Source organism: Erinaceus europaeus, chromosome 2 (genome assembly GCF_950295315.1).
Source record: "Erinaceus europaeus chromosome 2, mEriEur2.1, whole genome shotgun sequence".
Taxonomy (NCBI): Eukaryota; Metazoa; Chordata; class Mammalia; order Eulipotyphla; family Erinaceidae; genus Erinaceus; species Erinaceus europaeus.
Window position 1 is genome coordinate 7,284,816 of NC_080163.1, and position 24,775 is coordinate 7,309,590.

Consider the following 24,775-nt stretch of genomic DNA (forward strand, 5'->3'; position numbering starts at 1 on the left):
TCTTCCCCTCCTCTGTCCATTTCTCTCTGTCCTATCCAACAACGACTACAACAACAAGAACAACAAAAGGGCAACTAAAGGGAATAAATAAATAAATGAATACCATCAGCCCTACAGGGGGTGATTGGGTGAGAGAACCACCTGTCTTTCACGTTCTAAACAGAATCTGCCTGGTGAGGACCATCAGAACTGTGACACAGGCTATGGCCAGGACCCAAAGGAACAAAGAGATGCTGAGTTATAAGGAAGAGGCAAGGAAAACCATACAGAGAAAGATATACATATGTATACACTTAGGTTTTATTTTCGATATTACAATTATAAATGTATACTAGACACAGTTTGTGTAGCACTGGTCATGGAATGGCTATATATACATTTGTGTTCCTTTTTGGAATAGCTGCATATAATTCTATTGAGCAATACACCATAATGAAGTTACCCATTTACTCATTACCTTAATAGTTTTGTGTTTCCTACCTTTATACGCTTTGGTTTCTGAGGAATAGTGATTCAAATCATGTATTATATGCCAATTTACAGAACTGACAATGGAACTGTTTTGTTTACCACAGAGTCACCTGAATATTAATCAATCATCTGTGATTTTAAATCAGCCTACTGGGGGTAAAGCAGATATCTCATCACATTTTTCATTTCCATGATTACTAGTAATATTGAGTAGTTTTTTATTGGAGCATTTCATCTTTGAATTGGCAGTTTTGCCCTTTTTCTCACTGAGTTAGAGGTATTGGCTTGTAATAATACTTTAAATATTAGAGATTCCTATCCTATTATATTTTGTTGCAACCATTTTTTTTTCATTGTCTCATCTCCCTAAGACTGGGAGCATTTATTATTATTATTATATTTTTATTTATTTATTATTGGATAGTGACAGGGAGAAATTGGGAGAGGAGGAGGTCGAGAAGGAAAGAGACAGAGACACCTGAAGCCCTGGTTCACCATTTATGAAGCTTCCCCCTACAGGTGGGTACCAGGAGCTTGAACCTGGATCCTTGGGCACTGGAATGTGTGCATTTAACCAGGTGCGCCACTGACTGGCCCCTCAATGTCTCATCTGTCTATTATAAACTTTTTTGTATTCTTCTACACCAATATATATATATATTAAAATTTTCTAACATCAACTCCTGAGTTTTGTAGGTGTGGTGCTTCAAAATTTACCTCAAACCAAAGCTGTAGAATCAGTCTGAATTTTTTCTGTACTTAAATTTACTAGAAAAATAGTAGGCAGATTCTAGAGGTTCTCACTTAGAATTCTGAACTGACTCAACGTGGTGGTAAGGGGGTAAAGAAAAGGGAAGCGAGGCTGGCTCTCCAGAATGAGTTCGCTGATGGTGGGCAAGGTGGACACTCTGACGGAAGGCTTTCCCACACTCTGCACATTCATAGGGCCTTTCTCCAGTATGAATCCTTTTATGGATCGTCAGGTGGGCAATCTGGCTGAAGGCTTTGCTGCAGTCCTTACACTCGTAAGGTTTCTCTCCTGTATGAATCCTCTGGTGTAAAGTAAGGGATTTTCGGTGGCTAAACGCTTTCCCACAGACACTACATTCATATGGCTTTTCACCTGTATGACACCTTTGGTGACAGAGGAGAGATGCCCTCTGCCTAAATGCCTTCCCACATTCCACACATTCGTATGGTCTTTTGTCAGTGTGGAGTTTCTGGTGCTGAGCAAGATAGGAGCCGTCACTAAAGGCCTTCCCACATTCAATACATTCGTAGGGTTTCTCACCAGTGTGAACCCGCTGGTGGTGGACGAGATGTGCGACCTGACTGAAATATTTACCACATTTCTTACATTCATAGGGCTTCTCTCCCGTGTGTGTTTTCTGATGTTGGACAAGGTGCGCGTTCTGGCTAAAGGTCTTGCTGCATTCCCTGCACTCGTAAGGCTTCTCTCCCGTGTGAGTTCTCTGGTGATGAGCGAGGTGAGTGCTCTGCCGAAATGCTTTCCCACACTGTGTACATTCGTAGGGCTTCTCTCCCGTGTGCACCCTTTGATGAAGAGTAAGCGAGCCACGATGGCTGAAGGCTTTCTCACAGATGTTACAACCGTAAGGTTTCTCTCCAGTATGAATTCGCTGATGTACAGTCAGGGATGAGCCGTGGCTGAAGGCCTTCCCACACACATTACATTTGTAAGGTCTCTCCCCCGTGTGAATTCTCTTATGCTGAATAAGTCCAATGTGATCAGTGAAGGCCTTCCCACAATCGATACAATCGTAGGGTTTCTCTCCGGTGTGGTAGTATCGTCGATGACGGATAAGAGATGCATTCTGCCTGAAAGCTTTCCCGCAGTCTACACATTCATAGGGTCTTTTCCCGGTATGAATCCTCCGGTGATGAGCCAGGGAAGAGCAATCACTGAAGGCTTTCCCACACTCGATACACTCATAGGGCTTCTCTCCGGTGTGAACTCGCTGATGCTGAGTCAGATGTGCAAGCTGGCTAAAGGCCTTATTACACTGCTTGCACTGATAGGGTTTCTCCCCCGTATGGACTCTCTGATGTTGAATGAGGTGAGCGTTCTGGCTGAAGGCTTTCCCACATTCGGTACATTCAAAGGGCTTTTCTCCTGTGTGTGTTCTCCGGTGTTGAGCCAGGTGGGCACTCTGGCTAAACGCTTTTCCGCATTCAAGACATTCGTAGGGTTTTTCTCCTGTGTGAATTCTTTGGTGAAGGGTAAGTGTTGATATTTTGCTGAACGTTTTTTCACAGTCATTACATTTCAGTAGTTTCTTTTCTCTGTAGACTTGCCTGTCCTTTTTTAAGTTCTTCTTACCTGTTTCAAAGTTACATATCCCATCCTCCATGGGAAATACCTGTTCTATATAAGACAATGTATTCAAGTGAAAAATCACCCCAGATTTAGTTGAGGTATCTTGTTTCTCAATAAGAGCGTCTATGTGTGTGAGTGTCTCTTGCCTAGAATGTATCTTCTGACTTACCAGCTGTCTCTCAAATAGGTCTTCACATTGCCAGCTTTCCCCTGATGTAGAATATTCAAGGTTACAGCATGTAAGTCTTTCCACTGTCATTTTCTGGGATAATTTTTCTTCATAAATATCCTGGTTTGAAGCTAATTCTTTGGGAATTTTCACATACTCCAAGTCTGGAAGATATGAACAAAGCAAATGTCCCCATGAATAAGTACGAGTAAAGAAACTTAGAAAACGAAATCAGAGGCCAGGCAGTGGCGCACCCAGTTAAGTGCACATATCACCCTGTACAAGGACCCGGTTGCAAGCCCCTGTTCCCCACCTGCTGGAGGTACACTTCATGAGTGGTGAAGCAGATGTCTGTCTCTCTTCCTCTCTCTCTCTCCCCTCCCTTCTCAACTTCTCTGTCCTGTCAAATAAAAATAAAGGGAAAAAAATGGACAACATAGCTATTGGGAGCAGTGGTTTCATAGTGCAGGAACTCAGCCCCAGCGATAAGCCCAGTGGAAAACAAAACAAACAAACAACAACAACAAAATCCTGAGTCAGTTACTGAAACCCACAGATACATAAGTTTCTGAAAGCTTCTAGATGAAGTAAGGCAATGCAACCATTATTGCATTTCTGGAATAAATCCTCCTATATCACATCCATATAACTTTTTATATAAGAATTTACATCAATATTTAAAATTAAGAAAAGAAACATGGCTTTTATGGTTAGCAGTCCACTAAATTCACGTCATATGTTTACTTTTATATTTATTTATTTGCTTCTTCATTTATATTTTCAGAGCACTACTCAGCTCTGGCTTATGATGGTGCTGGGGATTGAACCTGGGGCTTTTGTGGCCTCAGGCATGAAAGACCTTTTTGCATTAAGTATTATACTATCGCTCTAGCTCTTAATTTTGTTTTATTAAGAAAGGAAAATATTAGTTCATCAGAAAAGTCATGACATATTTTTCTGGTTTTCTATGCAAAAAAAAAAAAAATGTGCCATGACATTTCCAACAACCCAATTTGTGGTTTGCATGATGGAACGATTATTAGAGCACCAGTCTTGCAAGTATAAGGTCCTGAATTCCATCCCCAGAATCATACATACTAGACTGATGCTCTGACCTCACTGTCTCATTATATGGATAACCGTGAAAGACAGATGAGATATCACCTTTTAAATTTTATTTATTTATTTATTTAATCCTTTTTGTTGCCCTTGATGTTTCATTGTTGTAGTTATTGTTGTTATTACTGATGCTGTCGTTGTTGGATAGGACAGAGAGAAATGGAGAGAGGAGAGGAAGACAGAGGGGGAGAGAAAGATAAGACACCTGCAGACCTGCTTCACCGCCTGTGAAGCGACTCCCCTGCAGGTGGGGAGCCGGGGACTCCAACTGGTATCCTTACACCGGTCCTTGTGCTTTGTGCCACGTGAGCTTAACTCGCTGCTCTACTGCCTGACTCTCTTTTAAAAATATTTTTATATTTATTTACTTTTTGTTCCCTTATTGTTTTATTGTTGTAGTTATTACTGTTGTCGTCATTGTTGGATAGGACAGAGAGAAATGGAGAGAGATGGCAAAGACAGAGAGGGGGAGAGAAAGACAGACACCTGCAGACCTGCTTCACCGCCTGTGAAGCGACTCCCCTGCAGGTGGGGAGCCAGGCGCTCAAACCGAGATCCTTACGCTGGTCCTTGAGTTTTGCAGCATATGCGCTTAACCTGCTGCGTTATCACCCAACTCCCAATTTTTATTTTATAAATATTTTGGATAGAAATTCAGAAAATGAGAGGGAAGGGGGAGATAAGGAGAAGGAAGGGGCATATGTGAGAGAGAGAGAGAGAGAGAGAGAGAGAGAGAAGACCTATAACATTGTTTCACCACTTGTGAAGCTTTGTTCCTGTAGGAAGAGACCAGGGGCTTGAACCTGGGTCCTTACACATGGCACACTCAAACAGGTGCTCCACCACCCAGTCCCTAGATAATAGCAGGGCTAAGGGTGGGGGAAATAGCATAATGGTTATGCTAACAGACTGTCTGCTCCTAATGCCTGAGGCTCCTAAGTCCCAGGTTCAATCCCCCACACCACCATAAGCCAGAGCTAAGCAGTGCTCTGTTGTTTCTCTCTGCATCTCTCTTAAAAATAAAATAAATGAATATATATATATATATATATATATATATATATATATATATATATATATATATAGTAAAGAAAAGCAGGGCTGACAAGATAGCTCACCTAGACAGTATACCTGCTTTGGCACAGATGTGACCCAGCTACCAATCAGTCCCCACCACACTGAGTCAGTCTGTCTGTCAATCTATTGATTGAGCTGTCAGAAAAGTCATGTTTATTTTCTATACCAAAAAAAAAAATGTATCATGACTTTTCAGATAGCCCTATATCTATCCAAAAAAAAAACAATCCAGAACGGTAAAAACTAGTGATTGTGGTAATAGTAGTGTTGGGGGAGGGGGGCAGAGGGAATAGCCTGACAGGCAGTACAGTACAATGGGAGGAACACAGGAATTTCAGGCATGAGGTTCAAGTTTGATGCCCAGTGTCACATATGCCAGAATGATGTGTTTTCTCTTTCTCTCTCTCACTAATAAATCTTTCTTCTTCTTCTTCTTCTTCTTCTTCATTTTTTTTCCAAAAGAGAAAGAAGAGGAAGAATATTTAAACCAGTTCAAAAACTTACGTTTATCTAAAGAATTAACAGACCAGAGAGCTAGCTCGACAGGTGGGATACATACCTTTCCATGTGTGTGGTTCCTGTTCCAGCCTTGGCACCACACAGGAGGGGTTATGGGACTGGAGGAAGCTTGGGTGCTGTGGGGGTCTCTCTCTCTAACTCTCTATCTGAGTGAAAAAGCAGCCCAAAGTAGTGGAATATTACATGTGTGAGCCCTTACCTCCACAATAAAAAAGAAAAGCCAGAAATGTAGAAAATTAGGCATGACAGTAGCAAGTAGACACTTGAGCAGAACTAGGTAAATATCAGTAAGACATAACAGAGCCAAATACAGACCATGGTATCTGTGGGCAGCCACTTAAGATACAGACATGAAGTCCTACCAGAAGGAAAGAGAAGCTTTCTTTTTTCTTTTCTTTCTTTCTTTGTTTTTTTTGTGTTTTTTTTTTTTTAAACCAGGATACTGCTCAGTTCTGGCCTATAGTGTTGCTGGGGACTGAACCTGGGACTGTGAAGTCTTTTTGCATAGCCATTATGCTATCTCCCCAACCCTAGAAAGGAAGAGAAGAACCACTACAAAATATGTTGCTGGGGACTGAACCTGGGACTTTGAGAGTCTTTTTGCATAGCCATTATGCTATCTCCCCAACCCTAGAAAGGAAGAGAAGAACCACTACAAAATATGTCGCTAGGTGACCAAAGAAATAGCTCAGCTGGCAGAGAACAGGAGATGAGGCACCCAGTTAAATCCAGGGTGCCACGTGTACAGAGGAGTGGTGCTCTGGCATCTCCCTCAGTCTCACATCAGAGTAACTCTATCTCACATGAGATGAATATGAAAACAAGTCTTTCAACAAGAATGAAGAGAAGAAATATCCTAAAAATGGCATCCCCAACCCTAATTACCCTGCACTTACTTGAGCATTGGCCTTTTGTCATCTCTCCCTTCACCAGGCAGGGCTCTTTACCTTGCTCCAACAAGGAGATCACATTTGGTTTAGAAGCGCAAAGACCTGCATATAAGAAAAGATAAAACTGAGAAGGCTGTGGCTGGCTATTCCAGAGCTCTGACTCGGTCCAAAGGGTATTGAGAAAAGAAAGAGTGACACTGCAGGGAAATGCTGACAAAGGCAGGAAAGATCACTGAAAAGGCAAGATTCCGATGGCAAGGTGGGAAGAGAAAGATCTCCTTACCCAATGACACCAGGTTCCTGTAGTTCTCCAGCATCACCTTCTTGTACAAAGTCCTTTGTGCCAGAGTCAGCCGTTCCCATTCACCCTGCGAGAAGTCTACAACCACATCCATAAATGTCACTGACTCCTGAAATGACACAGAGAATTTTGCTCAGCCAGTGTTCATGTCTCCAGTTAGTTGGTTCTAGGGGGGAAACTTATGCTCCTCCCACTAAAGATAGTTTAAGTAACTGTGCTGGGCATCGAAATAATTCAGGTCAAGACTGGGACCTGGTGACTTTCAGATTTTTCTATAAGAGCTGTATTTCTATATTGCCAAATACTTATGAAAATACTGATTGCAGGGGAGAGGATAAGCCTTTCTTTTTCTTTCTTTCTTTTTTTTAAATAAAGGATAAATGCTGAGTAGCCAGGAAAAAAAAAAAATGAAGGGGGCATGAAGCTATTTCGATCTATCTCTACTTGCTCATTGGAAAGGGGAGAAACAGGACCAGGCTTCAATGAGAAGTTCTTAAACAATCAGGTTTCAAAAGGGAATAGACATTCCAAATCTTAAAAAGCAAGAACTTACTTTAGGGAGGACAGAAGCGGTGCTAACTCACCAGGGACATGTCTGGAGGATGTTCAAAACCTGTCACTTCCTCCTCTTTCTGGCTTCTCATTTGGAGATGGGCTTTACCTAGTAAGGGCAGAGCGGAGGAGGAGGTAAGAGTAGAGAGAAATGGAGTAGTTCAAGTCAGCACAGCCTAGAAACTCCACCCGCCAGCTCCCCCTCTTCTCACCTTCCCATGCTCAGCACACCCTCCCTTCAGTCTAGCCCACCATTGAGGTGATGTAATTACATTAGGGCTCTGATCTGTTCTGGGTTGGTTTTTTTATTATAAACATTTACATAAACACATTAAATATTATTTTATTATTAATTTGATAGAACACAGAAATACTGAGAGGGGAAGGAGAGATAGAGAGGGAAAGAGAGACACACACACACACACACACCAGCCACACTGCTTCATCGCTTGTCAAGCTTCCCCCCTGCATGTGAGGACCAGGAGCTTAAACCTGGGTCCTTGTAATGTGTGAGCTCAACCAGGTGTGCCACCACCGAGCCCCCTGCTCTGTGATATAAATATGAATATATACATGAGAGAAACTGAGCAGCACTGCTTAACACCCCTACCCCCACCCCAGGCTTGACCTTAGGTCTTCGCACATGGTAACGTGTGTGCTCTACCAAGTGTGCCACCATTCGGCCCATCCTGCTCTGAGGTTGTTTATTATTATTATTTATTGATTGATTGATTTTCCCTTTTGTTACCCTTGTTTTTTTATTGTTGTTGTAGTTATTATTGTTGTTACTGATGTCATCGTTGTTGGAGAGGACAGAGAGAAGTGGAGAGAGGAGGGGAAGACAGAGCGGGGAGAGAAACACAGACACATGCAGACCTGCTTCACCGCCTGTGAAGCAACTCCCCTGCAGGTGGGGAGCCAGGGGCTCAGACCAGGATCCTTATGCTGGTCCTTGCGTTTCGTGTCATGTGCACTTAATCCACTGTGCTACGGCTCAAGTCCTTTTTTAAAAATTTATTTATTTATTTATTTTTCCTTTTGTTGTCCTTGTTATTTAACATTGTTATGGTTATTGATGTCATTGTTTTTGCATAGGACAGAGAGAAATGCACAAGGACCAGTGGAAGGATCCCAGTTCAAGCCCCTGGCTCCCCACCTGCAGGGGAGTCGCTTCATAGGCAGTGAAGCAGGTCTGCAGGTGTCTGTCTTTCTCTTCCCCTCTCTGTCTTCCCCTCCTCTCTCCATTTCTCTCTGTCCTATCCAACAATGACATCAATAACAACAACAATAGGGAGTCAGGCGGTAGCGCAGCGGGTTAAGCGCAGGTGGCGCAAAGCACAAGGACCGGCAGAAGGATCCCGGTTCGAACCCCGGCTCCCCACCTGCAGGGGAGTCGCTTCACAGGCGGTGAAGCAGGTCTGCAGGTGTCTGTCTTTCTCTCCTCCTCTCTGTCTTCCCCTCCTCTCTCCATTTCTCTCTGTCCTATCCAACAACGACAACAACAATAATAACTACAACAATAAAACAACAAGGGCAACAAAAGGGAATAAATAAATAAAATAAATATTTAAAAAAAAAAAAAAACAATAATAATTACAACAACAATAAAAAACAAGGGCAACAAAAAGGAAAATAAATAATTAAAAAAGAAAAGAAGCCCCTTATGCAGCTGTCTAGTCAGAATTTGTAGTCTCTTGTCTTATGAGGCAACTTCCTTGGAAAAAGTTACCTCATGACTTAAAAAAAAAGGCATGACCTGTACTAGCAGAGACTGTGTGGCTTGGAAATAAGTGAAGGGGTGTGTGTGTGTGTGTGTGTGCACAAGACTTCTTTATTTATTTATCTTTTCCCAGAGCACTGCTCAGCTCTGGCATATGGTGGTGCAGGCTCTGGCTTTGTTCTGCATCAAACTATACTTTTAAAAGAAGTCTTGAGGGGCGGGGGAGTGCTGGGCGGTGGCACACCTGGTTGAGCACACATGATACAGCGTGTAAGAACCAGGGTTCAAGCCCCCAGTCCCCACCTTGAGGAGGAAAGCTTCACAAGTGGTGAAGCAGTGCTACAGTAGTCTCTCTGTCTCTCTCCCTCCCCTCTCAGTTTCTGGTTGTCTCTATCCAATAATAAATAAAGATAATAAAAAATTTAAAAAGAAGTCTTGGGGCAGGGGAGATAGTTATGTCAGATTACGGTTCTGCAAAGAGACTCTCCTGCGTAAGTCTCCAAAGCTCCAGGTTCAATCCCCTGCACCACCATATGCCAGAGCTGAACAGTGCTCTGGGAAAAGATAAATAAATAAAATAAAGAAGTCTTATGCACACACACCCACACACACCCCTTCACAACCATCCAGCCAAGTTTCTCTAACTAGGGAAAAAATTAAAAATGTATCCTGACTTGGTCTGGCAAGTGGCTCAGTGGTAAAGGACAGGATTTATGACTGTCAGATTACTGGTTCAGTCCCAGCACCATATATGCCAAAGTAATGCTCTGGTGTTTTTTTCCTATTGTTCTCTCTCTCTCTCTCTTTCTCTCTCTCTCTCTCATTAATAGATAAATCTGGGGGTGGCGGAGGGCATGGGTGGTGGCTCACTTCATTGAATGCACGTTACAATGCACAAGGACCCAGGTTCAAGCCCCTGGTCCCCACTTACAGGGGGAAAGTTTTGCAAATGGTGAAGCAGGGCTGCAGGTGTCCCTATGCCTCTCTCCCTATCAGCCCCTTCCCTCTTGATTTCTGGCTCTGTCCAACAAATAAATAAATATAATTAAATAGATAAATCTGGGCAAGGAATATAGCATAATGGCCCTGAAAAAGACTCTTGCGCCTGAGCTCCTAAGGCCCCAAGTTCAATTCTCAACACTGCCTAAGGCCAGAGCTGAGCAGTGCTTTGGTAAAAACAATTAATAAATGGACTAGAGAGATAGCATAAAAGTTATGCAGAAGGACTTTAATGCCTGAGGTTCCAAAGTCCCAGGCTCAATCCCCATCACCATAAGGCAGAATTGAGGAATGCTCTGATTTGACAAATAAAAGTTGCCAGACAATAAATAAAATTTTTATTTATTTGACTTTTGATAGAGACAAAGAAAAATTGAGGGGAAAGGGGGAAGTAGAGAGGGAGAGAGATGGAGAGACACCTGTAGCCCTGCTTCACCACTCGTGAATCTTTCCCCCCAAACGTGGGGACCAGGGCCTTGAACCTGGGTCCTTGTGCACTGTAATGCCTGTGCTCTACCAAATACGCCACCAGCCAGCCCCTAGATAATTTTTTTTTTAAGCATCTGACTTATGGCTGAAAAATAGCTCACTTGGGTATGTCATACATCAGAAAAGGTAACAGCAGCAAATGCTGGAGAGGGTGTGGGGTCAAAGGAACCCTCCTGCACTGCTGGTGGGAATGTCAATTGGTCTACCCTCTGTGGAGAACAGTCTGGAGAACTCTCAGAAGGCTAGAAATGGACCTACCCTATGACCCTGCAGTTCCTCCTGGGGATATATCCTAAGGAACCCAACACATCCATCCAAAAAGATCTGTGTACACATATGTTCTTGGCAGCACAATTTGTAATAGCCAAAACCTGGAAGCAACCCAGGTGTCCAACAACAGATGAGTGGCTGAGCAAGTTGTGGTCTATATACACAATGGAATACTACTCAGCTGTAAAAAATGGTGACTTCACCGTTTTCAGCTGATCTTGGATGGACCTTGAAAAAATCATGTTGAGTGAAATAAGTCAGAAACAGAAAGATGAATATGGGATGATCTCACTCTCAGGCAGAAGTTGAAAAACAAGATCAGAAAAGAAAACACAAGTAGAACCTGAAATGGAATTGGCATATTGCCCCCAAGTAAAAGACTCTGGGGTGGGTGGATGGGTGGGGAGAATACAGGTCCATGAAGGACGATAAATGACATAGTGGGGGTTGTATTGTTAAATGGGAAACTGGGGAATGTTATGCATGTACAAACTATTGTATTTACTGTTGAATGTAAAACATTAATTCCCCAATAAAGAAATAAATTAAAAAAAAAAAAAAAGAAGAATAGAAAAATAGCTCACTTGGCTCGTGCTCTGCTTTCCCATGCCTCCAGTTCCGGTCAGAGCCCAGCCCCCACCATTCTGGTGGGAACTCATCACTGTGGAGCTCCTCTGTTTCTAGCTGAAAAAGTTGAGCCAAAGTAGTGAAGTCCCAGTAATGAAACACACACACACACACACACACAGACTTGGGAGATTGCACTGTACTTATGCAGAAATACTTTCATGTCTGAGTCACCAAAGGCTTCAGCTTTAATCCCCAAAACCACCAGAAGCCAGAGTTCTACAGTGCTAGGGAAAAAAATAAAAATAAAAAATATCATATAAGTCTGGATTTTTCCTCCCCTAATCTCCACTGCTTACTGCTTTCTGGTTTTTTGGTTTTTTTTTTCCCTCCAGGGTTATTGCTGGGCTCAGTGCCTGTACCATGAATCCACCGCTCCTGGAGGCCATTTTTCCCCCTTTTTGTTGCCCTAGTTGTTGCAGCCTCTTTGTGGTTATTATTGCCATTGTTGACGTTGCTTTGTTGTTGGATAGGACAGAGAGAAATGGAGAGAGGAGGGGAAGACAGAGAGAGAGGGGAGAGAAAGATAGACACCTGCAGACCTGCTTCACCGCCCGTGAAGCGACTCCCCTGCAGGTGGGGAGCCGGGGGCTGGAACCGGGATCCTTACGCCGGTCCCTGAGCTTTGCGCCACGTGCGCTTAACCCGCTGCGCCACCGCCCGACTCCCTGCTTTCTGGTTTTTATAATAATACAATATGGATAAACATTTAAGTGCCAGGTGATAACCCAGTGAGTAGAATTACTATGTCTGAGGTCCTGGGCTCCATCCCTGGAAGCCCATGACAGCATTATGGACAGCACCAAGGGCAGTACATTTAGTATTTCCTCCTCTTGCTCTCAGAAAAGTAAAGAATACAGATCAGGTCGGAAGGGCCGAGCAGTGACGCACCTGGTTAAGTGCTCACATTAGAGTGCAATGACCAAGGTTCAAGCCCCTGGTCCCTACCCATAGGGGGAAAGCTTCAGAAGTGGTCAAGCAGGTCTCTCTCTTCCTTTCTCTATCTCCCCCTACCATCTCAATTTCTGTCTCTATTCAATAAGTAAATAAATAAATAGATATTTAAAAAAGAAGAAGAATACAAATTGGGTTGGAGGGGGCCAGGCAGTGGCGCACCTGGTTAAGTACACACATAACAGTGTACAATCTGGGTTCAAGCCCCTGCTCCCCACCTGTGGGGAGAAAGTCTCACAAATGCTGAAGTGGGGCTGCAAGTGTCTCTGTTTCTTTCCCTCTCTATCTACTCCCCCCTCTCAAGTTCAGATTCTATTCAACAATAAAAAAATTAAATCGAATTTTTGAAAAAAGAAAGAAATTTGGCTGGAGAGGCTGTGCAGCAGTTGGGTCAGTCTTTTAAAGAAAGAAAAAGAAGTAAATAAATGCAAACTGGGAAGATAACATAATCGACACGCAAAGGGCTTTCATGCTTGAGGCTTGAAAGTGCCAGGTTTATTCTCTGGCATCTCTCATTCTCATTAAAAAATTAATTAATTAAAATCGCTTGTTCAGGGGAGCTTTGGGGATCTGAAGTCTTAAAAAGTTATTTAACCCGGGGCTGGGTGGTGGTGCACCTGGTTGAGTGCACATGTTGCAATGCACAAGGACCCAGGTTTGAGCCCCCCAGCCCCCAACTGCAGGGGGAAAGCTTTCCGAGTGGTGAAGCAGGATTGCAGGTGTCTTCTTGTCTCTTTCCCTCTCTGTCTCCCCCTTCCTCTCGATTTCTGACTGTCTCTATCCAATAAATAATTAAAGATATTAAAAAAATTTTTTTAAGTTATTTAGCCCTCTGATTTGATTTCTTCAGCTTTCAATAAGGATACGTACATCACCAGTGTCTGAGGAGATAACCTGAAAGCCAGTGGAGGGAAGACTCCAGAGTCAGCCTGTCCTGAATCCACATGCTGGCTCCTCTCCTTACTAGTGATTACTTGCCTCCTCTGTTTTAGTGTGCACATCTGCAAAAAATAGACAAAGCAATTTTCATTTGCTGCTAATATCCGCAAAACATTGTGAAGCTGTATGGGGCTTCCATAGCAAGCCCTCCACAAACATGGGCACTTACTCCTGCACGCAGTGAGACAGGCCAAGAACAGCATGGTTCACATCAGCATTTCCCTTCCCTCCCTCTTCGGTTACTGGAGATGGGAGTAAAGGAGGGACATTTCAGTTCACTGACCAGAAGGGAACAAGTCAAGTCATCAAAATGCTGAGACCTTTCAGCAATTCCAGACGAAGCTGTGAATCTCACCTTCTCCCTAAATCCCACCACACAGCAGCGTGTGGCCAGAGCTCTAGCAGCTAAGAAGATAAACACTGTAGGTCCTCTTTGAAAAGCAATAGAGAGGGCTGGGGAGCGAACATCATGGTTCTGCAAAAAATTTTCCTGTCTGTAAGGCACTGAGGTCCCTGTTTCAACACCCAGAACCACCATAAACCAAAGCTAAGCAGTGTTCCAGTGTTTTTCTCTGTCTCTCTCTCATTTAAAAAAAGAAAGAAGATATAAATATATGTGGAGAGAGAATAAAACAAAAGAAAAACAGCAGCACTCACAAGCAACATTCTTTTTTGTTTTGTTTTGTTTTGTTTTTGCCTCCAGGATTATTGCCGGGGCTCGGTGCCTACACCATGAATCCACTGCTCCTGGAGACCATTTTTTCCCTTTTTGTTGTCCTTGTTGTTTTATCATTGTTGTGGTTACTATTATTGTTGTTGTTAGAGAGGACAGAGAAGTGGAGAGAGGAAGGGGAGACAGAGAGAGAAGGGGAGAGAAAGACAGACCCCTGCAGACCTGCTTCACCGCCTGTGAAGCGACTCCCCTGCAGGTGGGGAGCCGGGGGCTGGAACCGGGATCCTTAAGCTGGTCCTTACACTTCGTGCCAAGTACGCTTAACCTGCCGCTACCGCCCGACTCCCCACAAGCAACATTTTAATGGGCACGCTTATGCTTCCACACCAAGGACCTGGAAGGCAGGTATCTGATGAGCTGTATCTGGGAGAGTCATGGTCCCATCCTGGCCCAAGGTGTGACCCTCCAAATTTTAAACTCCGAGTTCCACTAGTATTTGAGGCAATGGCTATCCATCCTCCTCTAGCACTTGGTCCCAGAAACACGAAATCCCCGTATTCAGCGAATAGGCTTGCAGCCCGAGCCATATGACTCTCACCTCAGTTCCTGTTTTACTGTAATTATAACTAATTATTTAAGCCAGAGCCCTGCAGCTCAGCTCTGTCTTAGGGTGGTACTGGGGACTGAACCTGAGCCCTCAGCCTCAGGCCTGAGATTCTGCTTGCAGCACCATGATGCTGCCTCCCTGGCCCTTATCTCAGTTCTCTGGCACATGGTCGGCAGTCATCGCTGCTTGCTGTCCGGGGCGCTGGCAGAAGTGTCCTGGGCTCCACTCCACCAGGTGGGTCAGAAAATGTGCTTCAGCGGCGCCACCCACGCCAGCAACTGCCCTGGCATCTAGCACCCATCCCAGAGGCTGAGGGCAAGTTCCTGCCCTCAATCACAGGACGTCTATCACTCCAGCCAGTGCACAGCTCTGCCACTTGCTCTCAGGCAGACACAGCACGGCCCACACCAGATGGGCACCCGGCACGGCTCACACTAAAGGGGGCACCCGGCACGGCTGACACTAAAGGGGGGCACCCGGCACGGCTGACACTAAAGGGGGCACCCGGCACGGCTCACACTAAGGGGGGCACCCGGCATGGTTCACACTAAAGGGGGCACCCGGCACGGCTCACACTAAAGGGAGGGCACCCGGCATGGTTCACACTAAAGGGGGGCACCCGGCACGGTTCACACTAAAGGGGGCACCTGGCACGGCTGACACTAAAGGGGGCACCCGGCACGGCTCACACTAAGGGGGGGCACCCGGCACGGCTCACACTAAAGGGGGCACCCGGCACGGCTCACACTAAAGGGGGCACCCGGCACGGCTGACACTAAAGGGAGGGCACCCGGCACGGCTGACACTAAAGGGAGGGCACCCGGCATGGTTCACACTAAAGGGGGCACCCGGCACGGCTGACACTAAAGGGGGGCACCCGGCACGGCTCACACTAAGGGGGGCACCCGGCATGGTTCACACTAAAGGGGGCACCCGGCACGGCTCACACTAAGGGGGGCACCCGGCACGGCTCACACTAAAGGGGGCACCCGGCACGGCTGACACTAAAGGGGGCACCCGGCACGGCTCACACTAAAGGGGGCACCCGGCACGGCTGACACTAAAGGGAGGGCACCCGGCACGGCTGACACTAAAGGGAGGGCACCCGGCATGGTTCACACTAAAGGGGGCACCCGGCACGGCTGACACTAAAGGGGGGCACCCGGCACGGCTCACACTAAGGGGGGCACCCGGCATGGTTCACACTAAAGGGGGCACCCGGCACGGCTCACACTAAGGGGGGCACCCGGCATGGTTCACACTAAAGGGGGCACCCGGCACGGCTCACACTAAAGGGAGGGCACCCGGCATGGTTCACACTAAAGGGGGGCACCCGGCACGGCTCACACTAAGGGGGGCACCCGGCATGGTTCACACTAAAGGGGGGCACCCGGCACGGCTCACACTAAGGGGGGCACCCGGCATGGTTCACACTAAAGGGGGCACCCGGCACGGCTCACACTAAGGGGGGCACCCGGCATGGTTCACACTAAAGGGGGCACCCGGCACGGCTGACACTAAAGGGAGGGCACCCGGCATGGTTCACACTAAAGGGAGGGCACCCGGCATGGTTCACACTAAAGGGGGGCACCCGGCACGGCTCACACTAAGGGGGGCACCCGGCACGGCTGACACTAAGGGGGGCACCCGGCACGGCTCACACGAAAGGGGGCACCCGGCCTGCCACCCGCCTCCCGGTCACCCTGCAGGGTCGTGCCTGCCCTCCACGCCCTCGGGTGGCCCTCAACCCGCACTCACACAAGCACGCGGCCCCTCACACACCCGGGCGCCCCCGGCTTTGCCCCTGCCCAAAGGACTGTCGACGCCATAGTCAGTGCCCACCGGAAGTGCGCGCGGTGGCCGCTGCAAAGGCCTCTGGGAAATGTAGTCCCGACCGCGAGGCCGTGGTCTGGGTCCCTCGGCTCCTCTCACTTCTGATTCGGAACCGAACCTCCAAGAAGCCTCAGTGCTCCGACTCTGAACCCAGAACCCTCCAAGCGAGACGAGCCCCGGAGACTTGCAGGAGCGGGTGCGGGCTTGGGATGCGCGGGCGCAGAGGTGGTGGGCGGGGCCGCAGAGGCAAGGGGCGCGCAGGCGCACTGAGTCCCGGGAAAGAGCTGGCTGAGCATCAGGGCAGGGGGCAGGTGGGGGCTCAGAGCCAGGCATGGTCAGTGCAGGGTGCACGACGCTAGGGGTTGCCTGATTTGTGCCCTCGTGACTGGTGACACCTGTGAATGCGTAACTTGTTTTGTTCCTTCCAGGCCACCTGTTCTCTGATGGAGCCTACACTTGACTCCCTGCAGGAATGAGTCCCACAAAAACCCTTCTGTTTAGGGTTGATTCCCTGTGACTGCTTCACACTTTAGAAGGCGCTGCATTAAGTCACTTAGGGAGCAGCGGGTTAAGCGCACGTGGCGCGAAGCACAAGGATCTTCATAAGGATCCCGGTTGGAGCCCCCGGCTCCCCACCTGCAGGGGAGTCGCTTCACACGTGGTGAAGCAGGTCTGCAGGTGTCTTTCTCTCTCTCCCGCTCTCTGTCTTCCCCTCCTCTCTCCATTTCTCTCTGTCCTATCCAACAACAACGACATCAATAACAATAATAACTACTACAACAACAAGGACAACAAAAGGGGGGGAAGCAAATTTACAAAAAAAAAGTTCCAGCTTAAAAAAAAAAGTTACCTACACAGGGCACCCACACTGCGCCTCCCAGCCAACTGTTACAGGGAAATTAATTGTTCCTGTGTAAACAATAGTTGTGTAAACTACTACTCTCCACCCCATTAAATGACTGAAACATGCAGAGATACATCTTTTCTAAGTCACTTGAGAAGATGGGAAGATAGCTCAGAGCACAGGATGTGGAGAGGCCACTGGCTCCACATGTACCAGAGTGGTGCTCTAGCTTCTGACTTTATGTATCTTAGTGTTGGGAACATGTGTGAGCCTGATAGAGCTTAGGGAGAACCACCCCCATCTTTGGATGGAGGTCTGAGAAGATAACCTCTTGGTAAGTCTCTCTCAACCGAGGTGAGCATAAGGGGGGAAACTCAGACTTGGTTCTTTCCTTCTTGACTCTCAGGCCCACAGATACCCCAGTACTTCCCTCCATTAACTGCAGGCCACATATTCACTCATTCAGAGTCACCTTCTGATCACAGAAGAACACACCTTATCACACACTTCATCACACACCTCAGACCCCAGACAAGAGAAATTCCAAACTATATGGCCTTTTGATATCCATCTTCTCTCTGTCTCACCCTACGGGTTTAACCCCTATGCTTCTCTGGAATACCTTTGGATAATTAAGTTGCTTGTGTTATGGAAAATAACTGTCTTGTATCTCATCAATTCCTTTCATACCAACCCCCTACCTTAGGGGCATGCTGACTGTTAAGAAACCTGTAATTTCTGTCATATTGCAACAATAATTACCTCCATTGCTTTTCTATTTAACTCATGTCAATTTTGCTAATAAAGGGACTCTAGGATTCTGGGACTCTAAGGACTCAGATTCTAGATTAACGCTAAGAGTCCCCTGGTGTCTTTTACTTCGTGTCACCCGTCGTGAGCGAGAAAGAACCAGCCTGTTACCTTTCCCCTGGAGGACACCCTGCCGGAGAAGGAGAGAGATACCCTGAAATCTTAGAAAATACATTTTTGTGGTCCGGGAGGTGGGGCATTGATAAAGCTTTAGACTCTCAAGCATGAGGTCCCGAGTTCGATCCCGGGCAGCACATGTGCCAGAGTGATGTCTGGTTCTCTCTCTCCTCTTATCTTTCTCATAAATAAATAAAATCTTAAAAAAAAAAGAAAGAAAAGAAATTTTAGGGTAGGGTGGTGGCTCACCCAGGAGTGCACAATGTACAGTGTGCAAGGACCTGGGTTCAAGCCCCTGGTCTTCATCTGCAGGATGGAAAGCTTCACACGTGGTGAGGCACTGCCGTAGGTGTTTTTATTTCTCCCTGTCTTCCCCTTCCCTTTCAGCTTCTTTCTATACAAAAATAAATAATAAAAAAGGAGACAGATAATACTTCACCTGGTTAAGCCAAGTATGTTACCATGCACAAGGCCCCAGGTTCAAGACCCCAGTCCCCACCTGCAAGGGGGGACACTTCACAGGTAGTGAACACCAAGTACTACAGGTTCACAGGTAGTGAACACCAAGTACTACAGGTTCACAGGTAGTGAACACCAAGTACTACAGGTGTCTTTCCATCTCTGTCTCTCTCCCTGTCTTCCTCTACCCTCGCAAATTTTTTGCCTATCAATTAAAGGAGAAAAAGTGGGGGAGGTAACAGCCTCCAGGAGTGGTGGATTCATGGTGCTGGGACCAAGCACTAGTTATAACCCTAGTGGCAATAAAATAAATAAATGGATATAAATAAATGCTACCTTAAAAGTATTTTTTACTCAGGATGTAAAATAGTGACTATGCAAAAGACTTTCTTGCTTGAAGACACCGCAGCAGAAATCCCTACTGAGTTTCTTCTTAGACTACTGTGTGCCTTTCTAAGCCAGTTTCAGGAGCCGGGTGGTGGTACACCTGGTTGAGCGCACATGTTACAATGCACAAGGACTGGGGTTCAAGTCCCTGACTTCCATCTGCAGGGGAGAAGCTTCACAACCAGTGAAGCAGGGCTGCAGGTATCTGTCTTTCTTGCTCCCTTACTCACCCTTCCCTATCAATTTCTGCCTGTCTCTATCAAATAAATAGAATTAAAAAAAAAGAAAATCCAGTGTCCTAGCATAATTGTTATGCAAAAAGACTTTTAAGCCTGAGTCACCGAAGGTCTTAGGTTGAATCCCCAGTACCACCATAAGACAGAGTTGTGCAGTGCTTGTGAGAAATAGTCGCTACCTAGAATTACCATCTTCTATTATTTTTTTATAATATTTATTTATTCCCTTTTGTTGCTCTTGTTGTTTTATTGTTGTAGTTATTATTTTTGTTATTGATGTTGTCGTTGTTGGATAGGACAGAGAGAAATGGAGAGAGGAGGGGAAGACAGAGAGGGGGAGAGAAAGATAGATGCCTGCAGACCTGCTTCACCGCCTGTGAAGTGACTCCCCTGCAGGTGGGAAGCTAGGGGTTTCGAACCGGGATCCTTATGCTGGTCCTTGCGCTTTGTGCCACGTGCACTTAACCTGCTACGTTACAGCCTGACTCCCACCATCTTCTCTTTAAAAAGTTTTTTTTCATATTTGCTTATTTTCCCTTTTTGTTGCCCTTGTTTTTCATTGTTGTTTACTGTTGTTGATGTCGTCATTGTTGTTAGGACAGAGAGAAATGGAGAGAGGAGGGGAAGACAGAGAAGGGGAGAGAAAGACAGACACCTGCAGACCTGCTTCACTGCGTGTGAAGCGACTCCCCTGCAGGTGGGGAGCCGGGGGCTTGAACCGGGATCCTTATGCCGGTCCTTACGCTTTGCGCCACATGTGCTTAACCCGCTGCGCCACCGCCCAACTCCCAGAATTATCATCTTCTTCGTGTAGAGCCTGCCCCACCACTCATTACTGAAATCAAGGATAAATAGAGTAAGCATCAAGGATTCACAGAGTGACTCTCTCTAGTATACACTAAGTCTTCAACAATCTATTGTTTTCCCTATTTAAAAATTTTCTCCGTGAATTAATATTGATTTGTAAAATGATAACAGGGGTATAATTCTGCACTATTCCTATCACCAGAGTCCTGTATCCTCATTCCCTCCATGTAGTTCTCATTCCCTACAGTAGTTCTCCCAAGGTTATGGGTTGACGATTATTTCTACAACTATCTGTCTATATTTATATATATTTGGCCATTTTTTCTATGGTCCTGGCTTTTCTTCCTTTCTAAGTCACACCTATGCCTACTACTTCTGATTGCCTCCCTTTTTTCCTCTTCTCTCTCTGGGTCTGGAGTTCAGAGCCTTCTAGTCATTCTTTCCTAACATTTCTCCTCCTCTGGGAATATGGACCAAAATTATTTTGGGGGTCACAGAAGATGAGAGTGCAGGCTTCTGTAATTGCTTCTCTGATGGATATGACAGTGGAAGGTGGATCCATATCCCCAGCCTGTTTCTATCTTTCCCCAGTGGGATATGGCTTTGGGGAGGGGAGGTTCCAGAGTCTATTGGTGATATCTTCTGCCCAGGGAATTCAGGATGTAATCTTGAGAGCATCTGCAACTTGGTGGCTGAAAGGCAGTAAGATATAAAAGACAAAATGATCAATGAACAGGAACCAAAAAGTAGGAATAGAGCAGATGAGAACAGGGAGCTTAGGGTGGATTGAAACCATATTGCCGCCAGCTCAGGTACACCCAGCTATGTAAAAAGGAATCAATGCAGACAGAGACACAGGAGCACTAACATTTGGACGTCATTTAGTTCTAACGTTGGTGCTAGTAATAGCTATGGGACCGGGAGCTGGGACAATAACCACAGTATGAGTGGATGTGTGTGCAGGCACTGTGGCTGCAGTAAACTACACTGGGAGGGTGAGGGGAGCGCAGAAGCATGGGGTTAAACGCACATAGTACTGAGCACGGATCCTGGTTCGAGTCCCCAGCTCCCCACTTGCGGAGAGGTTGCCTTACAAGTGGTAAAGCCGGTCTGCAGGTGTCTGTCCTCTCCCGCTGTACCTTCCCCTCCCCTCTCAATTTCTCTGTCCTATCCAAAAAAAAAAAAAAAAAAAGGCTGCAGGAGCAATGGATTCATGGTGTAGGCACCAAGCTCCAGCGATAACCCTGGAGGCAAAAAATAAATAAACAAAAAATTGCCACCGGACCCTTTCCTGGACTTCTGTGTCTGCGTGACAACTCCACTGTTCCTGGTGCTTGATGGTATTTTTACTTTCTTCTTTTTTTCTTTAATTATCTTTATTTATTTATTGAAAAGAGACAGTCAGAAATCAAGAGGGAAGGGAAAGATAGACACCTGCAACACTGCTTCACCACTCACAAAGCTTTCACCCTGCAGCCGGGAGCCAGGGATATGAACCTGGGTCCTTGTGTATTATAACATGAGCACTCAACCAGGTGTGCCCCAATCCACCCTTTTCTCTCTCTCTCTCTTTCCCTTTCTCCTTCCCTCCCTCCCTCCCTCCCTCCCTCCCTCCCTCCCTCCCTCCTTCCCTTCCTTCCTTCCTTCCTTTCCTCCTTCTAGAAATACAGAGAGAACCAACGTGGGGAGGGTGGGGGGTTTGAAGAGAGAGGCAGAGACACCTACTACACTGCCCCACCACTCATGAAGCTCAGCACCCCCAACCCCAACCCGCAGGGAGACCCCAGGCAATCCGTGCACTCTGCTGGCTGTTCTGCCGCTCAACCCCAAACCCTCACATTGTATAGCTGACGTCTTTTAGGAATTCCAGTGGGAATACTGCGGTTTCACTTGCAAAAATTCAGGAGTACAGAGCCGCCTTTCCAGTGGTTCAGTTTGTCATGGGGTCCACAGTGGGTGACATGCCATGGAGGGTCTGTAATGAAAATAAAGCCTTCGTGCAGCCTGGTGAACCTCAGTGGGAAAAGCAGCTGTCAGGACATTCTAGGACTCTCTGGCTTCCTTCTGATGGTCAGAGTCCTGTAATAGGGCCACTCCATTTGAGTCTCTTAACTACAGGGACAAATGCCCTTTCCAAGAGCAGTTGCCCTCAGGAAACTCTCAGTGACAGCTGCCCTCATCCTAACGTCCATTCACATCTTTCCCAAGACAAATTTAAGAGAAGAAGCCCATTTGCTAATTAAACAAGCACCGGAGCTGAACACCTAGCTGGATCTTCTGCTGCAGATGCCTTTAAGCCGCTGCACCCCGTGATTAGAAGGAGTTTCCCCGGGGTCGGGCGGTAGTGTAAAATACAGCCCCCTGCTAGGTCCTCTGCTCGCTGTATATTTAAGAAAGTGTTAAGATACAGCCACATTATGCCCTTGAGTGGGTGGATCTTCCTAAAATCTAAAGATGATGGAGAATGCTAATTGCAAAAGTATATGATTGTTTTTAATGAAGTTAAGTAACTAAATAAGCAATATTTAAAAATAAAAGGCAAAGGTCACTTGGCACTCTGACCATAAAGCATTGCAGGCAAGGCCATGTAATGGGTGGGTGGGGAAACTCCTTTTTTTTTTTTCTTTCTTAACCTCCAGGGTTATTGCTGGGGCTCAGTGCCTGTACCATGAATCCACTGCTCCTGGAGGCCATTTTCCCCCCCTTTTGTTGCCCTTGTTGTTGTAGCCTTGTTGTGTTTATTATTGTTATTGTTGATGTCATTTGTTATTGGATAGGATAGAGAGAAATGGAGAGAGGAGGGGAAGACCGAGGGGGAGAGAAAGATAAGACACCTGCAGACCTGCTTCATTGCCTGCAAAGCGACTCCTCTGCAGGTGGGGAGCCGGGGGCTCAACTGGGATCCCTACACCAGTCCCTGCGCTTGTTGCCACGGGCGCCCAACCTACTACACTATCGCCCGACCCCACGTCATAAAATATTCTTTCCATGTGGTCAACTATTTAAAAAAAATAGATTATGAATGGCTCAGGAGGTGGCACAGTAAAAAAGTGTGACCCTCAAGCATGAGGTCCTGAGTTGAACCCTGGCAATACATAGATACACTGTGGTTCTCTCTTTTTCATTAGTAACTAATTTTTTTTAATTTTTTTAATATTTATTTATTTTCCCTTTTTGTTGCTCATTTTTTATTGTTGTAGTTATTGTTATTGATGTCATCATTGTTGGATAAGACAGAAATGGAGAGAGGAGAGGAAGACAGAGAGGGGGAGACAAAGACAGATACCTGCAGACCTGCTTCACCGCTTGTGAAGTGACTCCCCTGCAGGTGGGGAGCCGGGGGCTCGAACCAGGATCCTTATGAAAGTCCTTGCGCTTCGAGTGCTTAACCCGCTGCGCTACCGCCCGACTCCCACTAAGTTGTTTTTTTTTTTTTTTTAAGTAGACCATGGGCCAAAAATAGTAGAATTTGAGCCAGAGTCATAGTTTGTTGGTCTCTATATCCATTTATCATACAGCTTATAGTTCCCTGAAAGTTTAGTAGAATTCTCTCATAAGTCCTGATGACTTTATTGTATTTGCTTATTATTTTATACCAGAGCACTGCTCAGTTCTGGCTTATGGTGGTGCAGAGGATTGAACCTGGGATCTTTGGTACCTCAGGAATGAAAGACTTTTTTTTTTAAAGATTTTATTTACTTATTAATGAGAAAGATAGGAGGAGAGAAAGAACCAGGCATCACTCTGGTACATGTGCTGCCGGGGATTGAACTCAGAACCTCATGCTTGAGAGTCCAATGCTTTATCCACTGCACCACCTCCCGGACCACAAATGAAAGTCTTTTTTTGCATAACCATTATGCTGTCTCTTTCAGTGCTAGATGAATTTCAGTAGAAAACATCTTACAAATTTCTGATTTACTTATTTTTCCAAGCAGCCTAATCATTCATACTCTCTTGACAGTCTGTACGACCTGTCTATTGTAGTCACATTTAATTCCCTCAAGGTTACATCACTTTCCATTTACATAGATGCACATTTATACAGAAGATGGAAAGTCATTCAACCTAGTATAATCAAGTTTTAAATCAACACATGCAAATCTCATTAATTACCTTGAAATTCCCCTTCCTGGTGTAAATTCCTGGTTTGTCCTACCCTTCACAAAGCACCACTTTTATAGAGCTAAATATGGTAATTCTCCAGTGACAGAAACTTATATATATGTAGTGTTTTTTTTAACCAGAGTACTGCTGAGCTCTCACTTACGGTGGCATATGGGGGACTGAACCTGGGATTTTGGAGCCTCGGGTTCAGGAAAGTCTTTTGGTTTAACGATTACGCAATCTCCCCTACCAGACCCAAAATATATTTAAGAGCAAATATCACTCAACACTTAGTAGGGACCAGGCGCTGTGCTAAGCACATCTTGTCTATCAGCCAGTTTAAAGCACTTCATAAAAGTCTTACAGAAGGTTTGAATAGGTTATATGTAAACTAAAAAGGAAAAAAAAAAAATCCTATTGGGGCCAGTTAGTGGTGCACCTGGTTAAGTGCATGTTACAGC

The 24,775-nt window shown here is 45.8% G+C and overlaps 1 protein-coding gene across 1 annotated transcript in view; it reads right to left on the bottom strand.

Annotated features, from left to right (window-relative positions):
* Positions 1–283: 283 nt before the first annotated feature.
* The window catches only part of LOC103123650 (zinc finger protein 420), a 98,712-nt gene continuing 74,220 nt past the window's right edge, over positions 284–24,775 (bottom strand). The window contains 1 exon segment of the mRNA XM_060175932.1: positions 284–2,773. Coding sequence (XP_060031915.1) covers positions 1,272–2,773 — 1,502 coding nt within the window. The 3' untranslated portion in view covers positions 284–1,271.